General features: G+C 32.6%; 3 protein-coding genes across 4 annotated transcripts; 1 reads left to right on the forward strand and 2 right to left on the reverse strand.

Moving 5' to 3' along the window:
* Nucleotides 1–993: 993 nt before the first annotated feature.
* Nucleotides 994–1921, reverse strand: LOC102598762 (uncharacterized). Of its 2 annotated transcripts, XM_015314243.1 has the most exons (3): nucleotides 1822–1921; nucleotides 1527–1687; nucleotides 994–1446 (listed from the first exon to the last, which is right to left on the reverse strand). In XM_015314243.1, exons 2-3 carry the CDS (start codon nucleotides 1677–1679, stop codon nucleotides 1036–1038), a joined length of 564 nt encoding a protein of 187 aa, XP_015169729.1. In that variant the 5' UTR covers nucleotides 1680–1687; nucleotides 1822–1921; the 3' UTR covers nucleotides 994–1035. The 2 variants fall into 2 exon arrangements, with proteins under 2 accessions (XP_015169729.1, XP_015169728.1); XM_015314242.1 differs by lacking the exon at nucleotides 1822–1921 and having other exon boundaries at nucleotides 1527–1728.
* Nucleotides 1922–3201: 1280 nt separating this feature from the next.
* On the forward strand, nucleotides 3202–11172 carry LOC102595590 (probable inactive purple acid phosphatase 28). The gene is made up of 5 exons (XM_006359008.2): nucleotides 3202–3440; nucleotides 3629–3776; nucleotides 7099–7511; nucleotides 7740–8216; nucleotides 10885–11172. Exons 1-4 carry the CDS (start codon nucleotides 3213–3215, stop codon nucleotides 8205–8207), a joined length of 1257 nt encoding a protein of 418 aa, XP_006359070.2. The 5' UTR covers nucleotides 3202–3212; the 3' UTR covers nucleotides 8208–8216; nucleotides 10885–11172.
* A 1310-nt stretch (nucleotides 11173–12482) lies between these two features.
* On the reverse strand, nucleotides 12483–13403 carry LOC107062942 (putative F-box protein At1g50870; the record flags this gene model as incomplete). The annotated part of the gene is made up of 1 exon (XM_015314238.1): nucleotides 12483–13403. A coding segment is annotated over one exon (732 nt), but the record flags the coding sequence as incomplete, so codon positions are not given.
* Nucleotides 13404–18234: the final 4831 nt, after the last annotated feature.

Below are 18234 nucleotides of genomic sequence, written 5' to 3' on the forward strand. Positions count from 1 at the left end.
TGCTGCACCAACATCAACACAAATTGTTGGCCCAAGAGCAACACCTAATGCTCCAACTGAAAGAGGAAGGGGTAGACCAAAGGGTTCAACAGAAAAGGTGATATAGTTTCCTTTATTTACTTCATGTATAAGTTTTAAATAAGTTGCTTTACTGAATATTTTGTTATTTTTTAGGGTAGTGTTGCTAGCAGAACAAGAATGGTTGGAATGGGTGCACTACACACACAAAGTGGTGCTACTATTATTAATGTAAGTTCCCTATTTCTATACTTAAATATCATTTATTATTTTTTCTTTAATCACAAATTAAGATTATTTATATTCATTTGAACAGCCTGGAATGCCTAGTGAAAGATTTAGAAATGTGAAGTCTTCAGCAGTTGTCACTGGAGATCTTGGACATAAACCACCATGTGGTGTGAAATGGAAGGGAAAACAAGCTATGGCCTCAAGCCAACTTGAAGAGATGAGGGGAAGAAAACAAATGGAGACTAGGTCTAAGGCTGTACATTTGAGCCTAGAGAGCTCTAATGCAATCTAACTTGTTTTGGTAGATTTTTGTTGGTAATGCAATGTAGACATTTGTTTTGTTGGGTGATAGACAATGCAATGCACTTTATCCCTATTTAGTACCCTTATATTTAAGACAATGAATTGCAGTTGTGACTGCATTTTGATTTGTGGTGTTTGATTATGTAACTGCTTTGACATATATTAACTTATATTTTGATTAATGATTATGCAGTTATGAATGTCTGTTTATGTAACAATATTGCTTCTCTTTTAGTGATGGTTTTTGTGTTTATGGAGGGCAATAAGTGACTACTTAAGCAGTGGCTACACAAACGTATAGTTTAGACAGTTGAGCAGATAGTTGTACACACTAAATATATAGTTTATGACCAAATACAAAATCAAATACTTGCAACAATAAATGAGACAAATTAAGCTAAGGGAAGCTTTGTAAATTCTTTTCATTACACAAAAGCCTTACAAGTTCAACACAATATTGCAAATTTTTGGTACAATAAGAGATCATGACAATTTCCTTGAATGTCCTTCTCCTTTCAGAAACAATACTCTTTGAAATACTAAACTTACACCTAAAATACAAACACACAACAGAGCAATCCAAAGTTGTTTCTCCCTTTTCTTGGACTTGGCCAATTTTTTTTTCCATTTCTTTTCAACTGCTTTCATCTTCTTCAAATCATCATCAAAATTGTCCATTTTTGACTCCTTCTTGTTCATATCTATTTTGCTTTCCATGGATTTGGTCGACTTAGTAGGCTTGTTGATTTCCTTATCCGAAGTTTCAACTTTTCGAGAAGATTCAACACTATGTTCAAGCTCCGCAATTCTTCCCAACAACTTGGGAATCACAAATTTGGATCTTGGATCAATATAATCATCTTTCCAAAGCCAAAAATCGCATGATCTAGCATTCTTAAAAAACAAAACGAATCATTCTATGGCTCTTGAAACAACAAAACGAATTATTCAACTCTTAAAAAAGATTAACTTACCCCATAGTAAGGACAACCCCAATATCTTCTACTAGGATTTCTCGGGGTCCAAGAGGTCAGCAAAGGCAAAACAAATCCGTGTTTGCATCGCACCTCTTCCAATTCATGATCTTCCTCTTGTAAACAGAGCCTAGTCAAGCTTATTCGAGCCATTGTAGCACCTTAATAAGAATTACCGCGAATCAAACAACTAAAAATTCAAAATACGAAATAGATAGAAACAAATCAAAATGAAAAAGAGAGAAATGAATCAAAATGGAAAAGAGATGAATGAATAATAATGAAAAAGAGTTACCTTTGATTCAAAAGAAGGAATTTTGAACTATGTTTGAATTTAGGGTTCTTGATTCAGATTTTTGGGTGAAAATTTAGGGGTTTTGTTCATTAGGGTCGGGTGGGTGGGTTATGTGAAGGGAATGGAAATATAACCGTTGGGTTAGATTTTTTTAATTAAAAAAATAAATAAAAATGACTTTATTAGCGTGTTGACGCGCTCAACTATGTGGAGCGAAACGCGCCCTGGGTTGGGGACGGAAGGGGGAAATAAATATACTTTTATGTACTTAAGGTGTGTAATAGGTCACTCCATTAGTTAAAGTGTGTAAATGACTTTTGGGTATACGTTTAGGGGGCAATTTATGCCTTTTGCCTTTTATTAATGAGTGATGAACATGTGATATATGACCTTCATTAAGTAAATAATTTGGTTTTCGGGAAATATCGAATACCAAATGGTACTAATATCTCATACTAAACCCAAATCTGAATATCATAATTCTAAAATTTTATTCTCAAATTTCATACCAAATATCGAATACTAAATTATCAAAAAATTTAATTCAATTTAATAATTTAGTTTTTGATATTTTATATCCGCTTAATATAGACCAAAGAAAGTACTCTTTAACATTATTTTCTTAAAAATAAATAAATTCAAATTAACTTTTTGTAAAAATTAGTTTGAGAAATAAATGGGCTAAAGCGCAAATTATGGAAATGACGATCCTGTTTGCAAGAAAATGTATAACCGAACACAAGTGTCTAGTTTCCAAAATCAAACGCAGCTACCGCTGCTAACTGCTAAATAGTTAAACACATTTAAGAAAAATAGAAAAACATGACAACAATTTGCTTTGGAAATAATAAACAAGTCAAAAGTAGGTAGTAGGCTTCGTAAAACTAAAGATGTGTATTATCTCAATCAATTCAATTTATACGACTTACTTTCCTATTTAATTAATAAAGTTAATTTAAAATTTTAGTTTTTATCCCCCAACAAACATTTATGCTTTAAATCATAAGTTCAAAAAGTATTTTTGTTTCTTTTTTCGAACTCTATATCAAGTCAAATTAAATATTCGCTTCGTTTAAAAAAGAATGACCTCCTTTTCTTTTTAGTCTGTTTAAAAAAGAATGACCTCTTTCTTTTTTTGGTAACATTTTATTTTTAGTTTTCCACGTGACATGTCTAAGGCCACAAGATTAAATGGTAATTTTATACATTTGATATAACTTTAATTTAGGACCACAAGATTCAAAAATCTTCTTTATTTTCTTAAATTTCATGTCAAATCAAACTAGATTATTCTTTGTAAAACGGAGGGAGTAACATATATTAGTACATGTTCGAACCTTTTGTCTAAGTTAAATTACATGACATAAATTGGTACAGTTTAGCAGTAGTATATGTTTGTTATTGCTTCTCTATTTGGATCCTTTGAACAAAGTATGGAATCAGCAAGACTATGGATCCACTCTTTGTTGTTCTTCATCTTCATTATTGCTTCTTTGTATGTTCTTGACACACTTGTTATCTCAAATAGACTAACTACTCATTACCAAAATATCCAGCTGAAGAAGCAGCCCCAACTGCCTCTGCGTTTCCGTTCAGATGGAACCTTCAAAATACTTCAGGTTCTATTACAAAAATTAACTTCTTTTTTGCTTTACTAGAAAATAAAATAAAAAAATTGTTGGAAAAATGTTAAAGTAAATCGAAAAACTTTAGCTGGGTTGTATGGAAAATGTTTGAACAAGTTGAGCAAAATCAGCTTATCTTTCTTGTGGGTGTTGTAATTTTGTTCCAATTTGGTGTGTTTTAGGTTGCGGATATGCACTATGGGAATGGGATGGTGACTCGGTGTAGAGATGTGTTGGAGAGTGAGTTCAATTACTGTTCTGACCTCAACACTACTCATTTCTTGAGGAAGATGATTCACATTGAAAGGCCTGACTTGATTGTATTTACTGGTAATAACTTTAACTTCCCCTTCTGCTGCTGTATTATGCCAGGCAGGATATGTGCGTCTTATTGTTCAATTTTATATAAAAAAATGAAACTGTATCAACAAGAGCAATCACAGCTTATTCATCGAGAAGCCACTCGCGGCACACTGACTAGAAATCATCTGCGAGAAGGTCTTCTGGCACAGGCTTAAGTGTCTAATTGTGCATAGCTAAAGTTTAAATGTCACGTATATGTATTGCCTTGACATTATTTGAAGTAAGAAACAGACTTTCCTTTTCTCTTCCTTTCTGGATGTTTAGAGCAGAGTTTCTAATTCAAGATTCGGTAACTGCTTTCTGCCTTTCCAGAAATGGTATAATAGATATTCAGAATATGCTAAATCTTAATAAATAACTCTACTTTTATTGTGTGTCAAGATTTGTTAGAGTATGTTGTCTGATGATCTATAAAAAGCCTATCTCAATTGAATTGTGTAATCGCTTCCACTTCCATGAGCTCACCGCGGAGGCAATATTTAGACATTAGGCAGGAAAGTGTTAGGTTTTTTTTGTCTAAAGCTACTACATTCAAGAGGTATGAGGTGTTTCGCGGAGTACAGTTTGTGGTTTGTTGTACTAACTACAGTTTGTTGATGGATATAAAGTTCACTCAGAAAAATCAAAATATTTTATAGGGAGACTAATAAAGTTCAGATGGTACAGGGTATGTAGTTACAGATCTGATTATTAGTGTTTCTGATTCACCTGTTATTTTCTGTCCGTTTGTCTTCCATTGATTATGATTTGGCAAGATTGGTAATTACATTCAATAGCTAACTTGTGACTGATAATGGGAACTAACTAAAGGACTACTTTAGCTATTATTAGATACTCCTTCTGTCTCATTTTATGTGACATTGTTTGACTGGGCACCGTGTTTAAGAAAAAAGGAAAGACTTTTGGAACTTGTGGTCTAAAACAATCCTTAGATATTTGTGTGGGTTATGAATCATGTCATTAAGGGTAAAAGGGGAATTTTAAAGTTAAATTATTTCTAATTATAGTAAGGTGACATTCTTGCTGAGACAAACTAATAAAAGAGTGCCACATAAAATGGGACGGAGGGGTATTAAAAACTGTGATCACAATTAAAGAAGCAAGAAATAACTAGTCCTTAGCTAAATTATTAGCAGCTTGTTTAGATCTTGTATAAGCCTTTTCCTCCTTCCACAATTCTAACGGAATATTAACTCCTTTACCATACTTAGCATCACCCATGATATGCCAAACCAATTAAGAATTTCCATCATAAACTTGAGGTAAGATGACGATGTAGAAGAAGATGATTGACATCTTCACTCGCCTCCTTGCACATGAAACACTAACACAAACTAACTGTTGCTTCCTGAGATTCTCTATTGTCAGAATCACCTCTCTAGATGCTAACCAAGTGATGAGATACACCTTCCTCGGTACCTTTGAGATCCAAATCGAGCTCTATGAAAATGAAATTGCTCCCTACTCAAAATTTTGTTCATAAAAAGACTTAACAAAGAAAGTTCAATTATTCTCCAACGAACACCTCCAATCATCATGATTCATATCATGGCTATCAAGTGAGTACATTGTTTGTGAACTCATGTGAAGCAAATCTTGCAATCCTTGGAACTCAATCACATCCCAATTATGGAAATTCCTCTTGAACCTTGAAGTCCTGGAAAACCTCCACCTTGTATCTTCTGAATTTGTTGGATTAACTACTCCTTTTGGCATGAGACTTTGTATGTGTTCAGGAAATCATCTTTCAAAGTGTTATCCCCACACCACTTATGATGCCAAAACATAACTCTCTTCCCGTCTCCTACCCTGATTGAAACGCTGCCACTAAATTCTACCCAACCCTTTATAATATTCCTTCATCAACCACAACCGTAGGACATATTGACATTTTTAGATTTCCACCCCTCTTCAAAAGCTTGTTCCTCTGCTCCGAATCTCCATAGCCATTTTCCCAACAATACCTTATCTCCAAACCTCCCCAACACTTGGAATATGTCACAATCTCCCAACCGATTAGGTGAAACTAGGACATGAAATATGTGTAAATGCTTGATAAAGTGCGGTTAATAAGCACTTCCGTCTCACCTTTGGAGAAGTGCCATTAGCCTTCTCTCAACTCCCTAATGAATCAGGTTCCATACGTTTTGATCCTTATTTGAAGCACCCCGTGGTAGACCAAGTTAGGTAGTGCGAAAAGCTCCTACCCTACAATTCAAAACTTAAGCAAGCCTATCAATGCTATCCACCTCTCTAACAGGTATAATTTCACACTTTGTAATATTAATCTTTGAAACCAGACATTACCTGGGACCAAGTTTACATTTGACCAAGTATTCCATCTAGATCACATCTCAATGACAAAATACCAAATTTTCATCCACGAACACTAAATGAGAGATCGATATGGTACCATTTTCGCCAGGTGCTGCATTGAAACCTTAAGCTATCCACCGATCACAGCTCTATCCATCATCCTACTCAATTCTTCCATCACTCAAATGGAAATCATAGATGATAGAGCATCCTTGTGTCTCAATTCCCTCGCACTACTAAAAAAAAACCACATGGATTGCCATTCACCAGAATCGAATAATGGAATCAAGAAATTCCAATTCACATGATCATATGGCTTTTCAAGGTCTAGCTTGCACGGAACACTGAAGCACCTTTCTTTCTATTAGAATCTACCACTAAATGTGCCAGCAAAATTGCATCCAGAATCTGCCTTTCCTCCACAAAGCATTTTGTGAAGAAGACAGAGTCTCGTCTAGGACCTTCCAATATGTAGGGGAAAACACCTTAGAAATGATCTTATGAATGCTTCTTACTAGACTAATAGGCCTATACTACTTGATACTTGTAGCCCCCTCCAGCTTTGGGATAATGACAATGAACATTACATCAACTCTTTTCAAACTCTCATCTACTCTAAAACTCCACATTAGTCTCCATCGCATGACCTTTGACTGAATTTCAACATTGTTGGTCCAGTCACAGTGCAGTGAAACAGATGATTAGGCTTATGTAACTTCAGCTTGATGAGTTGTATTCATCTTCTTATCTTGCTTTTCATTACTTATTTTACACTTGTTTATGTACTTCCCTGAACTTTTACTTTTCCCATATCTCCAACTGCAATTTCATTGTCCTTGTTCTTCCACATATGTGTTGCTTGTACAACATACAAATGTTACAGTTGCTAATTGGTAGTGATTGCATATCATTTACTTTATCGTTGCCTGTTCTTCTGTACTATCTATAAAACTCACTTGACTTTGTTCTATAGGAGATAACATATTTGGATCAAGTGCTACTGATGCTGCAGAATCTTTGTTTGAAGTTTTTGCTCCTGCTATAGAATCCGGAATTCCATGGGCAGCTGTTTTGGGGAACCATGATCAAGAATCTACTATGAATCGTGAAGAACTTATGTCTTTCATCTCCCTGATGGATTATTCCGTTTCACAAACATTTCCAATGGATCCAATGGAACAGCAACCAATGACAAATATTGATGGATTTGGCAACTACAATCTTGAAGTGCGGGGTGCACCTGGCTCATACTTAAGTAACAGCAGCATTCTTAACCTATATTTTCTAGATAGTGGAGATAGAGCTATTGTTGATGGAGTCCGGACTTATAACTGGATCAGGGAATCTCAACTAAGTTGGCTTCGTGGTCTTTCTAAAAGATTTCAGGTATTGTTATGACTGACATTAGAAGGAAACATATAAACTCTGTCTCTCTCTTTCTCCCTCTCTCCTTCCTATGCACGTGACTTGGTGATTCCCTGTTGAGCATTCTATTACAAATCTTCCATTTATTAGAACTATTGGTTCTGTGTTTCCATTAATTGTTTCTGCTCTGACGAGTGGGTTTAGCCTATTCAGAGTTTATTAACATTTTGCAGGTCAATACAATCACAGGGACAATGGAAGCTTACTGATCAATCAGTGGAGATTCCTCCGTTCCCCGTGATGAATCCTGCACTAGCATTTTTCCACATCCCAATTCCAGAAATCCGTCAAGGTCCTATTAAAAATATTGTTGGCACGTACCGGGAATATGTGGCATGTTCATTGGTGAACTCCGGAGTCTTGAAGACCTTTATCTCTATGGGGGATGTTAAAGCTTTTTTTATAGGTCATGATCATAATAATGATTATTGTGGGAATCTAGAAGGTATGTGGTTTTGCTATGGTGGAGGCTTTGGATATCATGGTTATGGTGTAGCTGGTTGGCCTAGAAGAGCAAGGGTAATACAGGCAGAACTTGGGAAGGGAAAGGAAGTCTGGATGGGTGTGGAGAAGATCAGGACGTGGAAACGACTAGATGATGGTGTATTGACCAAGTTTGATGAGCAAGTCTTGTGGGACATTCATTCATCAAGATGAAAGTATCAGGTACAGACTGTTCATTCTATATGGTTATATGAGTCCTATGTTGCTCGGACTCTTCAAAAATGTCAATGGGTGCGTGTTGGATTCTCCAAAAGTAGTATATTTTAGGAGAATCCGACACGGGTGTGGCATCGAAAGTGAAGAGTCCGAGCAACTATCCATATATATTTTTTTTTAACTTTTTATATTAATGGGAAAATGCATAAGTACTTCCTAGCCTATGCCCAAAATCCCCGATACACACCTAATCTTTACTAAGGTCCTATTACCTCCCTGAACTTATTTTTGTTTATATAGCCTATTTGGTCAAACTTCTAAAATCAACTTATTTTAAAAAGTGTTTTTTTTCGTAAGTGTTTTTAGTGAGAAACAATCTATATTTGGCTAATTAGCTCGAAAGATACTTTTGAGCAGTAATTAGTGTTTGATCAAAGCTTTTTCAAAGGTGCGTAAGTGTATCAAACCCCTTTCAGCCCAACTTATTTCAGTCCAAATTACTCGCCCATTTAATAACACAGTCCATTTTGATCCCCCGAATTCATTCAGACACCCCTAGTTCAACTTAACTCGGGGTTCTCTACATGGAACATAGATATATAATGAAAAAAACATAAAAACTTTAAGAGAAAATGACCAAAATAGTCCTTAATGTATAGGGATTACTTTATTTTGATCCTTAATATGTTCCACGTGATCTATATGGTCCTTCATGTATTATAAAGAGTATTTAATTTGGTCTTTTGCCCTAAATATAACAGGTCTCAGTTAAATTTAACAACGGTCCCACTAAAAAAACCCAAACTTTCCCTTTCTCTTTCATCAGTGGCGTGAAAAGCTTGACCCAATTTCCCCCTTCTCCCTCTCTCTTCTCCGACGACCACATTGTTCTAGGCCACCGACGCTCGTCCACCAACCAGTCGCTGCTCTCCACTTTTGTCCCTCCTCCACAGTTTTAACCCTAATTCAAAGTTATGATTTCTAAAAAAATAATTTTATTGTTAAGTTAGAAAATTAGTTTATTTTCTTTCACTCTTAATATTATTATAAGATTTAATCCTATTGTTAGATTTGTTAATGTCCATAGTGAGGGTCAATGGTATATATATGATGGTCACAATTTTTTTAAAACAGATCATGTGTCTGAGACAACATTTTTCAGCATTAAAATTTGCCATATGATGCTGATGAAGTATCAACTGTGCAAATTTTATGTTGGAGGCATTTGTAAAAATCAATTGACATAAGATGAACTTGATCCTTAAATGTTTATCAAAAGCAAAATTCAACTATCTAAACCACACTTTTGAGAAGTAATATTTTTAGAAGTGGAAGAGGAAAGTTCCTTCTATGGCTGAGGCAACAACACCCACAGGCTCTTCAAAACGGAGCTTTTGATGGGAGGACCAGAGAATGAAGGAGAAAGGGAAATATTTTGGGTGGTTTTATTTTTCAGTGGGGCCCAACGTTAAATTTAATTGATGGCTATGTTATATTTAGGGCAAAGGATCAAATTGAGTACTTTTTATAATATATTAAGACCATGTGGAATATATTAAGGATCAAAATAAAGTCATCCCTATACATTAAGGATCATTTTCTCAAAACTTTAACACATTAAATTCTGAACATATAAGTTTGAACTACGATTAGCTCAATGCTAAGAATCTTGAAGGTTGAAAAACTATTAAAGCTAAATCCTAGACTTGCCTCTATTTTTGGGAATAGGAAAAGTTGTCTGTCTAATTCACATTTAAAATATTACTCTCTCCATTCCAAAATACTTGTCAAAATTTTCTTTTTTGATAGTCAAATGATATGAACTTTGACCAACATTTTAAGATGTATTTTTTCATCATATTGATATGGGAATAATTGCAATTTATAGTACTTTTCCTATCATTTTTGTATATCTACATTTTAATTATAAAATATCAAATTAATCTAATCTAATTTAGTTCTGAAAATTAGACAAATTGACTCTTGAGAGGTGAAATGTGACAACTATTTTGAAATGGAGAGAGTATTAATTAGTTAGTTAAAAGAAAAGAAACCTTGACGAATTGGTTCACAAACCTGTTGAGACAACCTATATCTACCTATCTTGATTCATATGATGATCATCCAGCGAACAGTTATTACCATTGAGTCGAATCTAGTCATACATAGTTTGTTGGCTTGTTGTATGGCGGAAGTCACTAGCTAACAACCTTAGCTAGAGTTGTCTTTCTTATTTAATTTCTTGTGTTTGGAACGTAAGCAAAAAATATTGTTCTAATAGCATTTGTATATAATCTAGACAAGATACTATGGAAGGTGGGGTGGGGTGGTTGGGATGGGGGCCACAAGGCTGCGGGTAAAGATGAGACGTGTAATTCTCTCCATGCCCTATGTAATTCAGTTCGCTTATAATCACATGAATCTCGGCTTCATTCTTAAAACCATTATGGTTTCAATCAAATTAACTTTTTTTTTTCTAGAGAAACTAATGTGATTTGATATTTTTCACACCATTCATTCTTGATGGTTACTGATTAATGAGTATGAATATGTTGTGGTTGTTTCTTTTCATGGCTGTATCTCGAATTAGATTTTTTCGCGATGCTTCCTCATTTTCTCATTGCTTGAAGGGATTTACGAAGCACTTACCTCCCTCTATTGTTTTCATTTTCAGGATACACTCAATATATTCGATATGGTGGATGTACACTATTTGCAGTTTTATGAGCATGGTTCATGATTTGGTTGATGTTTCCACTTAAAACTATTGCAGTTTGAGGGTGATTTGTTTCACTTCTGTGAAGAGTGTGTGTTGTAAACTTGTAATGTCCAAACCTTGTAAGAGTAGGCTAGAAATTTGTAATATCACATATAGTAGTTGTTAACAAATAATTAGCACCAATTATGTACCACACCTTACGGTAAGTTGTATTGTCACCACGAATGCATTTCACACGTTAAATACTTTTAGCTGATTATCAAAAAAATGTTCAAATAATCCAAATTCGAAAGGGTAAAGGTGTACAATAGGTATAAAATCAAGTTGAGGTATCTAAATGAATAATACAGACAATTTTATAGAGTTGTCGATGACTTATGCCTATATTTTACTTTTAAAAAGAGGTGTTCAAATGATGAGTAATGGTATTTAGGCTTCAAAGTTTGCGTTAAACTATTTGAAATAAGAAAATATATTGTATCTCCCCATATAATTTTTGACACAAAAACACACTTAGCCAGGTGGCTCAAAAAATATCAAAAACTCATGGGAAGGTAGATAATTATCCCCTAAATTAGTGAAATTGCGTTGTTTGCCCTATATAATAATGCCATCTTGGCCATTTTCATTTAAAAAGAGAGAACAATTTAGGCAAAATTGTATTTAATGTTAAATAACTTGCTAATAGTACTTGCCTATTGGTAAATAGATAAATGGAGATACCAAATAGAATAATTACAAATTCAACTGTTGAGATTTCATATTGCTTAAGGTATACATTACAACAAAATCACAAAGGTCGTATATGATATAAGAGAATATAGAAAATATTTTATCTTGAATTATTTTTTTCTGTATCATTTTCAATGTTTAGTAATAATACAATATGGAGGATATGATGGGGAGATAATTAATGGTTTTATGACGTTTTTGAATGCTAATTATTGATAATAATATGTAAGATTAAAACAATTGAGATAAAGTGAGAATATTATAGCTATGATACTTTTCAAATGAAAATAAGTACTCAGTCAGATCCCATAAATGACATAAATTTATTTTTATTTGGGTTAAATTGTGATCCAAGGGCCAGCTTATATATATAAAGAGTATCAAAATGTTGTAAGATATTTGATTAACTAGCATGATAAATGCAGCCAAAACCAGATCATGAAATAGTTTCAAGATTTTTGTCCCAAATAGCAATTTTGTAATAAGGCTTTAAAGAATACCAGCAATTCAGAGCTTCCTTTCTTGCAAAAACAACAGCGAAAATAAGCACTTCAACAACGATAAGTCGATAACCATTTCTTTCGGCAGACTGCAGATGGAAGAAGATTATCTGTGCAGGATGCTAAAGCACCCAGTTAAACTCTGCAATCTACAATACCTTAAGCAACATGAATCTGTTTCATAACCATCACTATTTGCAGTCCTGTCCATTAAGAACAAAACAATCACACCACTTTCTTTTCAGTTCAGATCTTCAGAATCAAATATTCATAGACTAGAATAAAGTTAGTTAACACTGAGATGTCAATTTGTATCACATGTGAAGTAAATGATAATATGACATTAATCTTCCAACATCATTTCAAATATACTGGTTCAATTACAGGAATTGACAAGATAACTCCACAAAATGATAGATTTATTGTTTGCTCAAAGTTAACTAATTTACTCTAAGCAAAGGGTGAAACACTATGGTTGACGAAGCAAACCATAAACAGCACCTGAAAACATTATACGCCACCTACATATCGACTTCCCAAGGAAAACAAGCCATCAGTGTAAAGTACAGACCATCTCCATCGTCGTGAAGTTAGATTATCTATTTTCTTAAAGCACTTCTTCTCCACATCATACCACTCAAGACTTTCAAATTTAACATCCATAAGAATCTTCCCTTCCTTACAATCCAGAGGAGTGATAAAATCGAAGCCAAAGTCAAACATGCTCAGATCAATAATGTACTCCTTAGCCCATATATGATTCTTTGAATCTTTCAACACCCAAATATCCATGGAAGATACGTCCTCGGGTGAATCAACCAAAAACAACAACCCCTTCAATTCCACCAAAAAACGAACTCCAGCAGGATCAAAACGACCTTCTGGTAACACCACTGTACTAAACTCCTCTTTTCCCAAATCGAATGACACAATTGCATCAATCTTTGTGTTATCATACTTGTCATTGTATCCAATCCAATAACAACTATTTTCAATCAAAATTCCCCACAAACGAAGATAACATGGGCATTTCGAACTAACAATCCACCAATAACAATCTTTCAAACAACAACCATCAGTCCACCTCAAAACCTCACACCCAATTTCATAATTAATACAACGAGCATTGACCAAAACATACTCATTCCTCTCCTTTATATACCCAAAAGCACTACCATCTTTAACATCACAAAAATGAGATTTAGGTAATTTAACTAAATCTTGAGTAGTAGGGTTACATACATAATGTTGGAAAACATATATTCACAGCGGAAGCATACCAGAATCTTTCTACTTACATGAATAATAGATAACCAATATTGTTTATGCTAGACCACATAATCATGCTAGAACACATAAACATACTGAAACTTAATTCGATAAATACCTCTTGAAGCATGAACAGATACCTTCAAGCGAATCCCCAAGTTAGACAGTCCTTCAAGTGAATCTACAAGATAGCCATGGTCTTCTACAGTGATCCCAAGTTCACATCTGAACTCTCTCAATACTAGGGTGGGCAAGTATCGAATAGAAAACTAAACAATCTAGGGCTAGAATAATCCCTAATTATAGAGATTTCTTCAAAGTCCAAAAAGGAGAACCAAACACACATTATTTTTCTTTTAACCGAAAAATACACGCTAGTTTTCTTTTTATAAGAAAACTAACGCCTCTCCCCTTTTCCCTTTAGAATTAGGATTCTGAGTTCTAGTTAAATATGGGCACTGGAGGGACCACATAATTAATTACTGAGGCTTCCTATTATGGAAATAATTCCAAATAATTAATTTGAATTATTCTTACCATAATAAATTACAAATCATTCCACTAGAAATTCGTAATTGCACTCCTCTATTTATATTTTGTAATTCCCCATTAAACACTTATGTAATTCCCCATGTTAAGATTTCAGATACTAATCAATAAATTAAATTACTGACGAATTTAACTTAATGATTAATTTCCTTTAGAGCACTACTTAACTTATTTCATGTGTCGGATTCATAAATCCACTTGCAAGGTTTGACACGATGAAAACTTATAAGTTTCTCAAAAAGGCATATCAATCAATCTCTATAACGAGACATGGATTTCATCAACTAACTTATTATTTCACCAATATATATTATTATCATCCAACTTACCAAGCATATTGACCCATCTCAGAATTTCACCTTTTAATAAATCAAAACGATAATTAATATATACAGATCATAATAGTTATATCAGGATTAAGAATATAAGTACATTTAATAGTTTAGAGAATATGTTTTGTCAGTCAGTCTAAAACAACTATCTCTACTCGGTCCCGTTCAATACATACAAAATGCACTAGCACAAGAAGTTGGAACTATACCGTTCCCATAATCAAGATAAATTACCTATAATCTTGTGCTACAATCGTACCGATGGCATGTCCAATTTCCATCCTAGATTGTGAACAAAAATCTTTATACTTATAAGAACCGATGATTTAATCCTCTGTGTATAAGCTAAAATTCTACACACTAAATCATCTACTATATAAGTAAATAGACACCATAAACGAATATATGATCTATTAAAATTGAGCAAATATTTATTCTATAATAAATATTATTTCTTAACACATGGTTAATAGTATATATCCCAACACATAAAACCCTTGGGTACTAACAAAGCAAATCAACTCCGATTTAGATGGCAACATATTGACATAACCATCCAAAGTAAATGTGAAGTCAAAGTTATGATTTCCTTCAAAATCAATTGATGACAGAGTTAGTCTGGTAGTAGAGGTACCGTAGATTATGCAACGACGGTAGGATTTTTCTTGGAGCAATAGCAAGTTGGGTTTCTGAGATGATTTTTTTCTGTGTAGGGATTTGAAAAATGGGTCATCAATTATGATTCTCCATTGTTTGCAAACGGACCTTAATATGCACAATGACTTTGTGGGTAGCCTTGAGAAGATCTCCATGATAACATCCTTTGACAGTGTTGTCCTCTCTGCTATGGAGGATGGTGAAGCGGCTCTTTATTTTGAGGATTTTAAGGTTTTCTTCTTCTTCTTCTTCATCTTCTGAAGCGGCTCTTGATTTTGAGGATTTTAAGGTTTTCTTCTTCTTCTTCATCTTCTTCTTCTTCTGTCTGGTATTTTGGGGATGGAGGGAAAAGAGAGAGGCAAAGAGTGTTCTATGTTGTATTTTGGTCGTGTATTTTAATACCACTATGTTTATCAGAATTTGGACTTCAAATACATATATTTGGCACGTTGAGATATAAATATTTCGAATATCTGAAGTCAAAATTAAACATAATTTGTTCTAAATATATTTTATTCAAGTGATTCACGTGTATCTAACTTTCTCGTTCGTCACTCTCTTCTCTTGCTTGCCACTTTCCTTTTTCTATTTATCTAGTGTGATTTACATGTATCTGAGATATATTACTAGTCTCTCTCTATTTTTAGTATTTTGTAGCAAAAATACATGTATTTGTCTTGAAATCTAGTATAAAAATATTAATTAGTGAGATAATAAGTAGTAATTATTTCAAAGTACAAGGAGAATTAGTAAATATTTTATCTAGTTGGTTTTTTTTTATCATCGGGTTATCAGTTTTTAACGGTTTGAGGTTTTTTCTTAACAGGTTAACCGATAACCTGATAGTAAATTAATAAATTATATTTATACCATTCATATATAAAGCCATTGACTTAGGATTTAGTTTCATATTTTTGTTCTTGGTAGTCTCAAATTTTTTATTATTCTACAATGTGTTAATGTTGTTTTTGAGCAAGATACAAGATTTATTTGGTTTGTCACAATATTTCTAAATGATTTTCAATTATTTTTTGTGAAAATTTTATAAATGACAATTATTAGACTAATATTTTCAAGTTATAGCAGTAGAATATAATTTTCAAGTTGTAACAATAAAAAATTTCAGGTTGTAATATTTTATTAATTTTTTTTTTTTAAGTAATTGTAAAAAATTGTTTTGAAAAAAATAAAAAGATAAAAAAGGAAAATAAATCGATTTTGAAGAAAAAAAATATAAAAAATGAAAATAGGTGTATTAATTAATTTTGAATTGATTGATGATAATTGTTTATTAGCATAAATTTAGGAGATTCAAACTAATTAGGAATATTTATCTTCCTTAGTTAAAAAATGCTTTAAAATAACAATAAAAATCAATTAGTTTGAAAAATAAATAAAATAAAAACGGATATTTTGGTAGGAAATAATTTGAAAAAATTAGTGATAATTAATAGGAGACATAAAAATAGGAGAGTCATCATAAAAAGAATATTTGTTTTCCTTGTTTAGCTCAAAACAGTTATTGGCATTTTCTCTCACTTGTTTAATTTCGTTCAAACAGATTTTTTTTATTTTTTTCACCATTTCTCTCTCTTCTCAATATTATCTCTTATCGTCATTGTCGTCTAATTCCTATTCTTTTTTATTCAATAATCTTCATTTTTTTTGTAATTGATGGTTTCTTATCAGCAATAATAAAGCACAGTGATAGATAAGGATCCTTCAGGTTAGTGAATTCCAAAATTTTATTTGTATTGGCATATATAAATAATATTTTTCTATTCAGTTTAAATGCTATGAAATTGTGAATGAAAGTTTCTTGATCGATTACCAACACAATGTAAAAAAAACATGGAGCAGTGATACTAGAAAAAAAATTGATTTTTATGTGTATAATATTATTAATTCTGATGTTTTTTTTTATGTAGACTGTTAGATTTTGGTATGAATATTGAATTTGTTCATTCTTTGTTTGAACCATTTTTCATTTTTTGATATGTTTCTGATTAAAAAAAATTACATGAAATTTGTTTGGAATTGGTATACTAGTTATACTAGACATGTATGTCAATTGATAATGTTTTTTGGTACAATTCTGATATAATTGAACTTTTTTTTGGCATTTTATTTGGAATGGATTTTGGGCATGATGACGGAATGAATTTCGTATACTGTTTATTTAGAAAATGACAATTAAAAATGATATTTTTTTTTGATATTATATTGACACGATTCTGATATGAATAACTGATGTCTTTTGGCATGAAATATGTATGAAAAGTGCGCAAAAAATTATTGTCAGGGTTCTAGTATGATTGAACTTTTTTTTGGGGCGTTTTATTTGGAATGGATTTGGGCATAATAATGAAATGAATTTAGTATACTGATTATTTAGTAAATGACAATTAATAGTAAGAAATGATATTATTTTGGTATTATAGTGACATGATTCTGGTATGAATAAGTGATGACTTTTGGCATAAAATATGTATGAAAAAGTGTGAATAAAAATTGTATGAATTTTGCATACTGATATAACATATGTATTTTTACTTTGTATCTTGTAATACCGACACGTTGATTTTTTATGGAACATGCAAATATGTTGATTTTCAGGTGGAGGAAATTATTTATGAATCTTCCAGCCTATATAGTGGTCTCGTAAATGTGACAACTTCATCGAGAGGGCCACAACATGAAGACATATTCAAATTATCCTGCATCAAAAAAGTCATAATTTATAATTGTGACAAATTCATGTTTTGATTTATTTTGCCTTTTAAGCTAATGAATTATTATTTCAGAACATTTATTATGTGTACTACTTAATCATTTTTGTGTATTCATTGTTTTTCAAATATATAGTGAAAAATTGATTAAGTAATACAGATATGCAATTTGTATCGACTGAAAAAATCAAGTCAAATATAAATATGAAATGTTATCCATTTGGTATGCAATTGAAGTCCCATTAAAACTAGTTAATGTAATTTTCAATTGGTATTCATTTGGTATCCAACTGGTGTCCCACTTGAAAAAGATTTAAAACCAGATGTAATTAAGGTATAATTATGTTTGCTACTTTTTTAAAAATAATATATAATGGTCACTGTTTTACATTATAAATTCATTCTTCCCAGATTTATACAAGGTGGATACCAACTTCATATATTTTTTATTTTTTAGTATGTCTTAAATTTTCACATTGGATACTAATTATATACAATTTGGACACCAATTTAGTGTCATTCTTAATTTTCAATTTG

Source organism: Solanum tuberosum, unplaced genomic scaffold (genome assembly GCF_000226075.1).
Source record: "Solanum tuberosum cultivar DM 1-3 516 R44 unplaced genomic scaffold, SolTub_3.0 scf00282, whole genome shotgun sequence".
Classification (NCBI taxonomy): domain Eukaryota; kingdom Viridiplantae; phylum Streptophyta; class Magnoliopsida; order Solanales; family Solanaceae; genus Solanum; species Solanum tuberosum.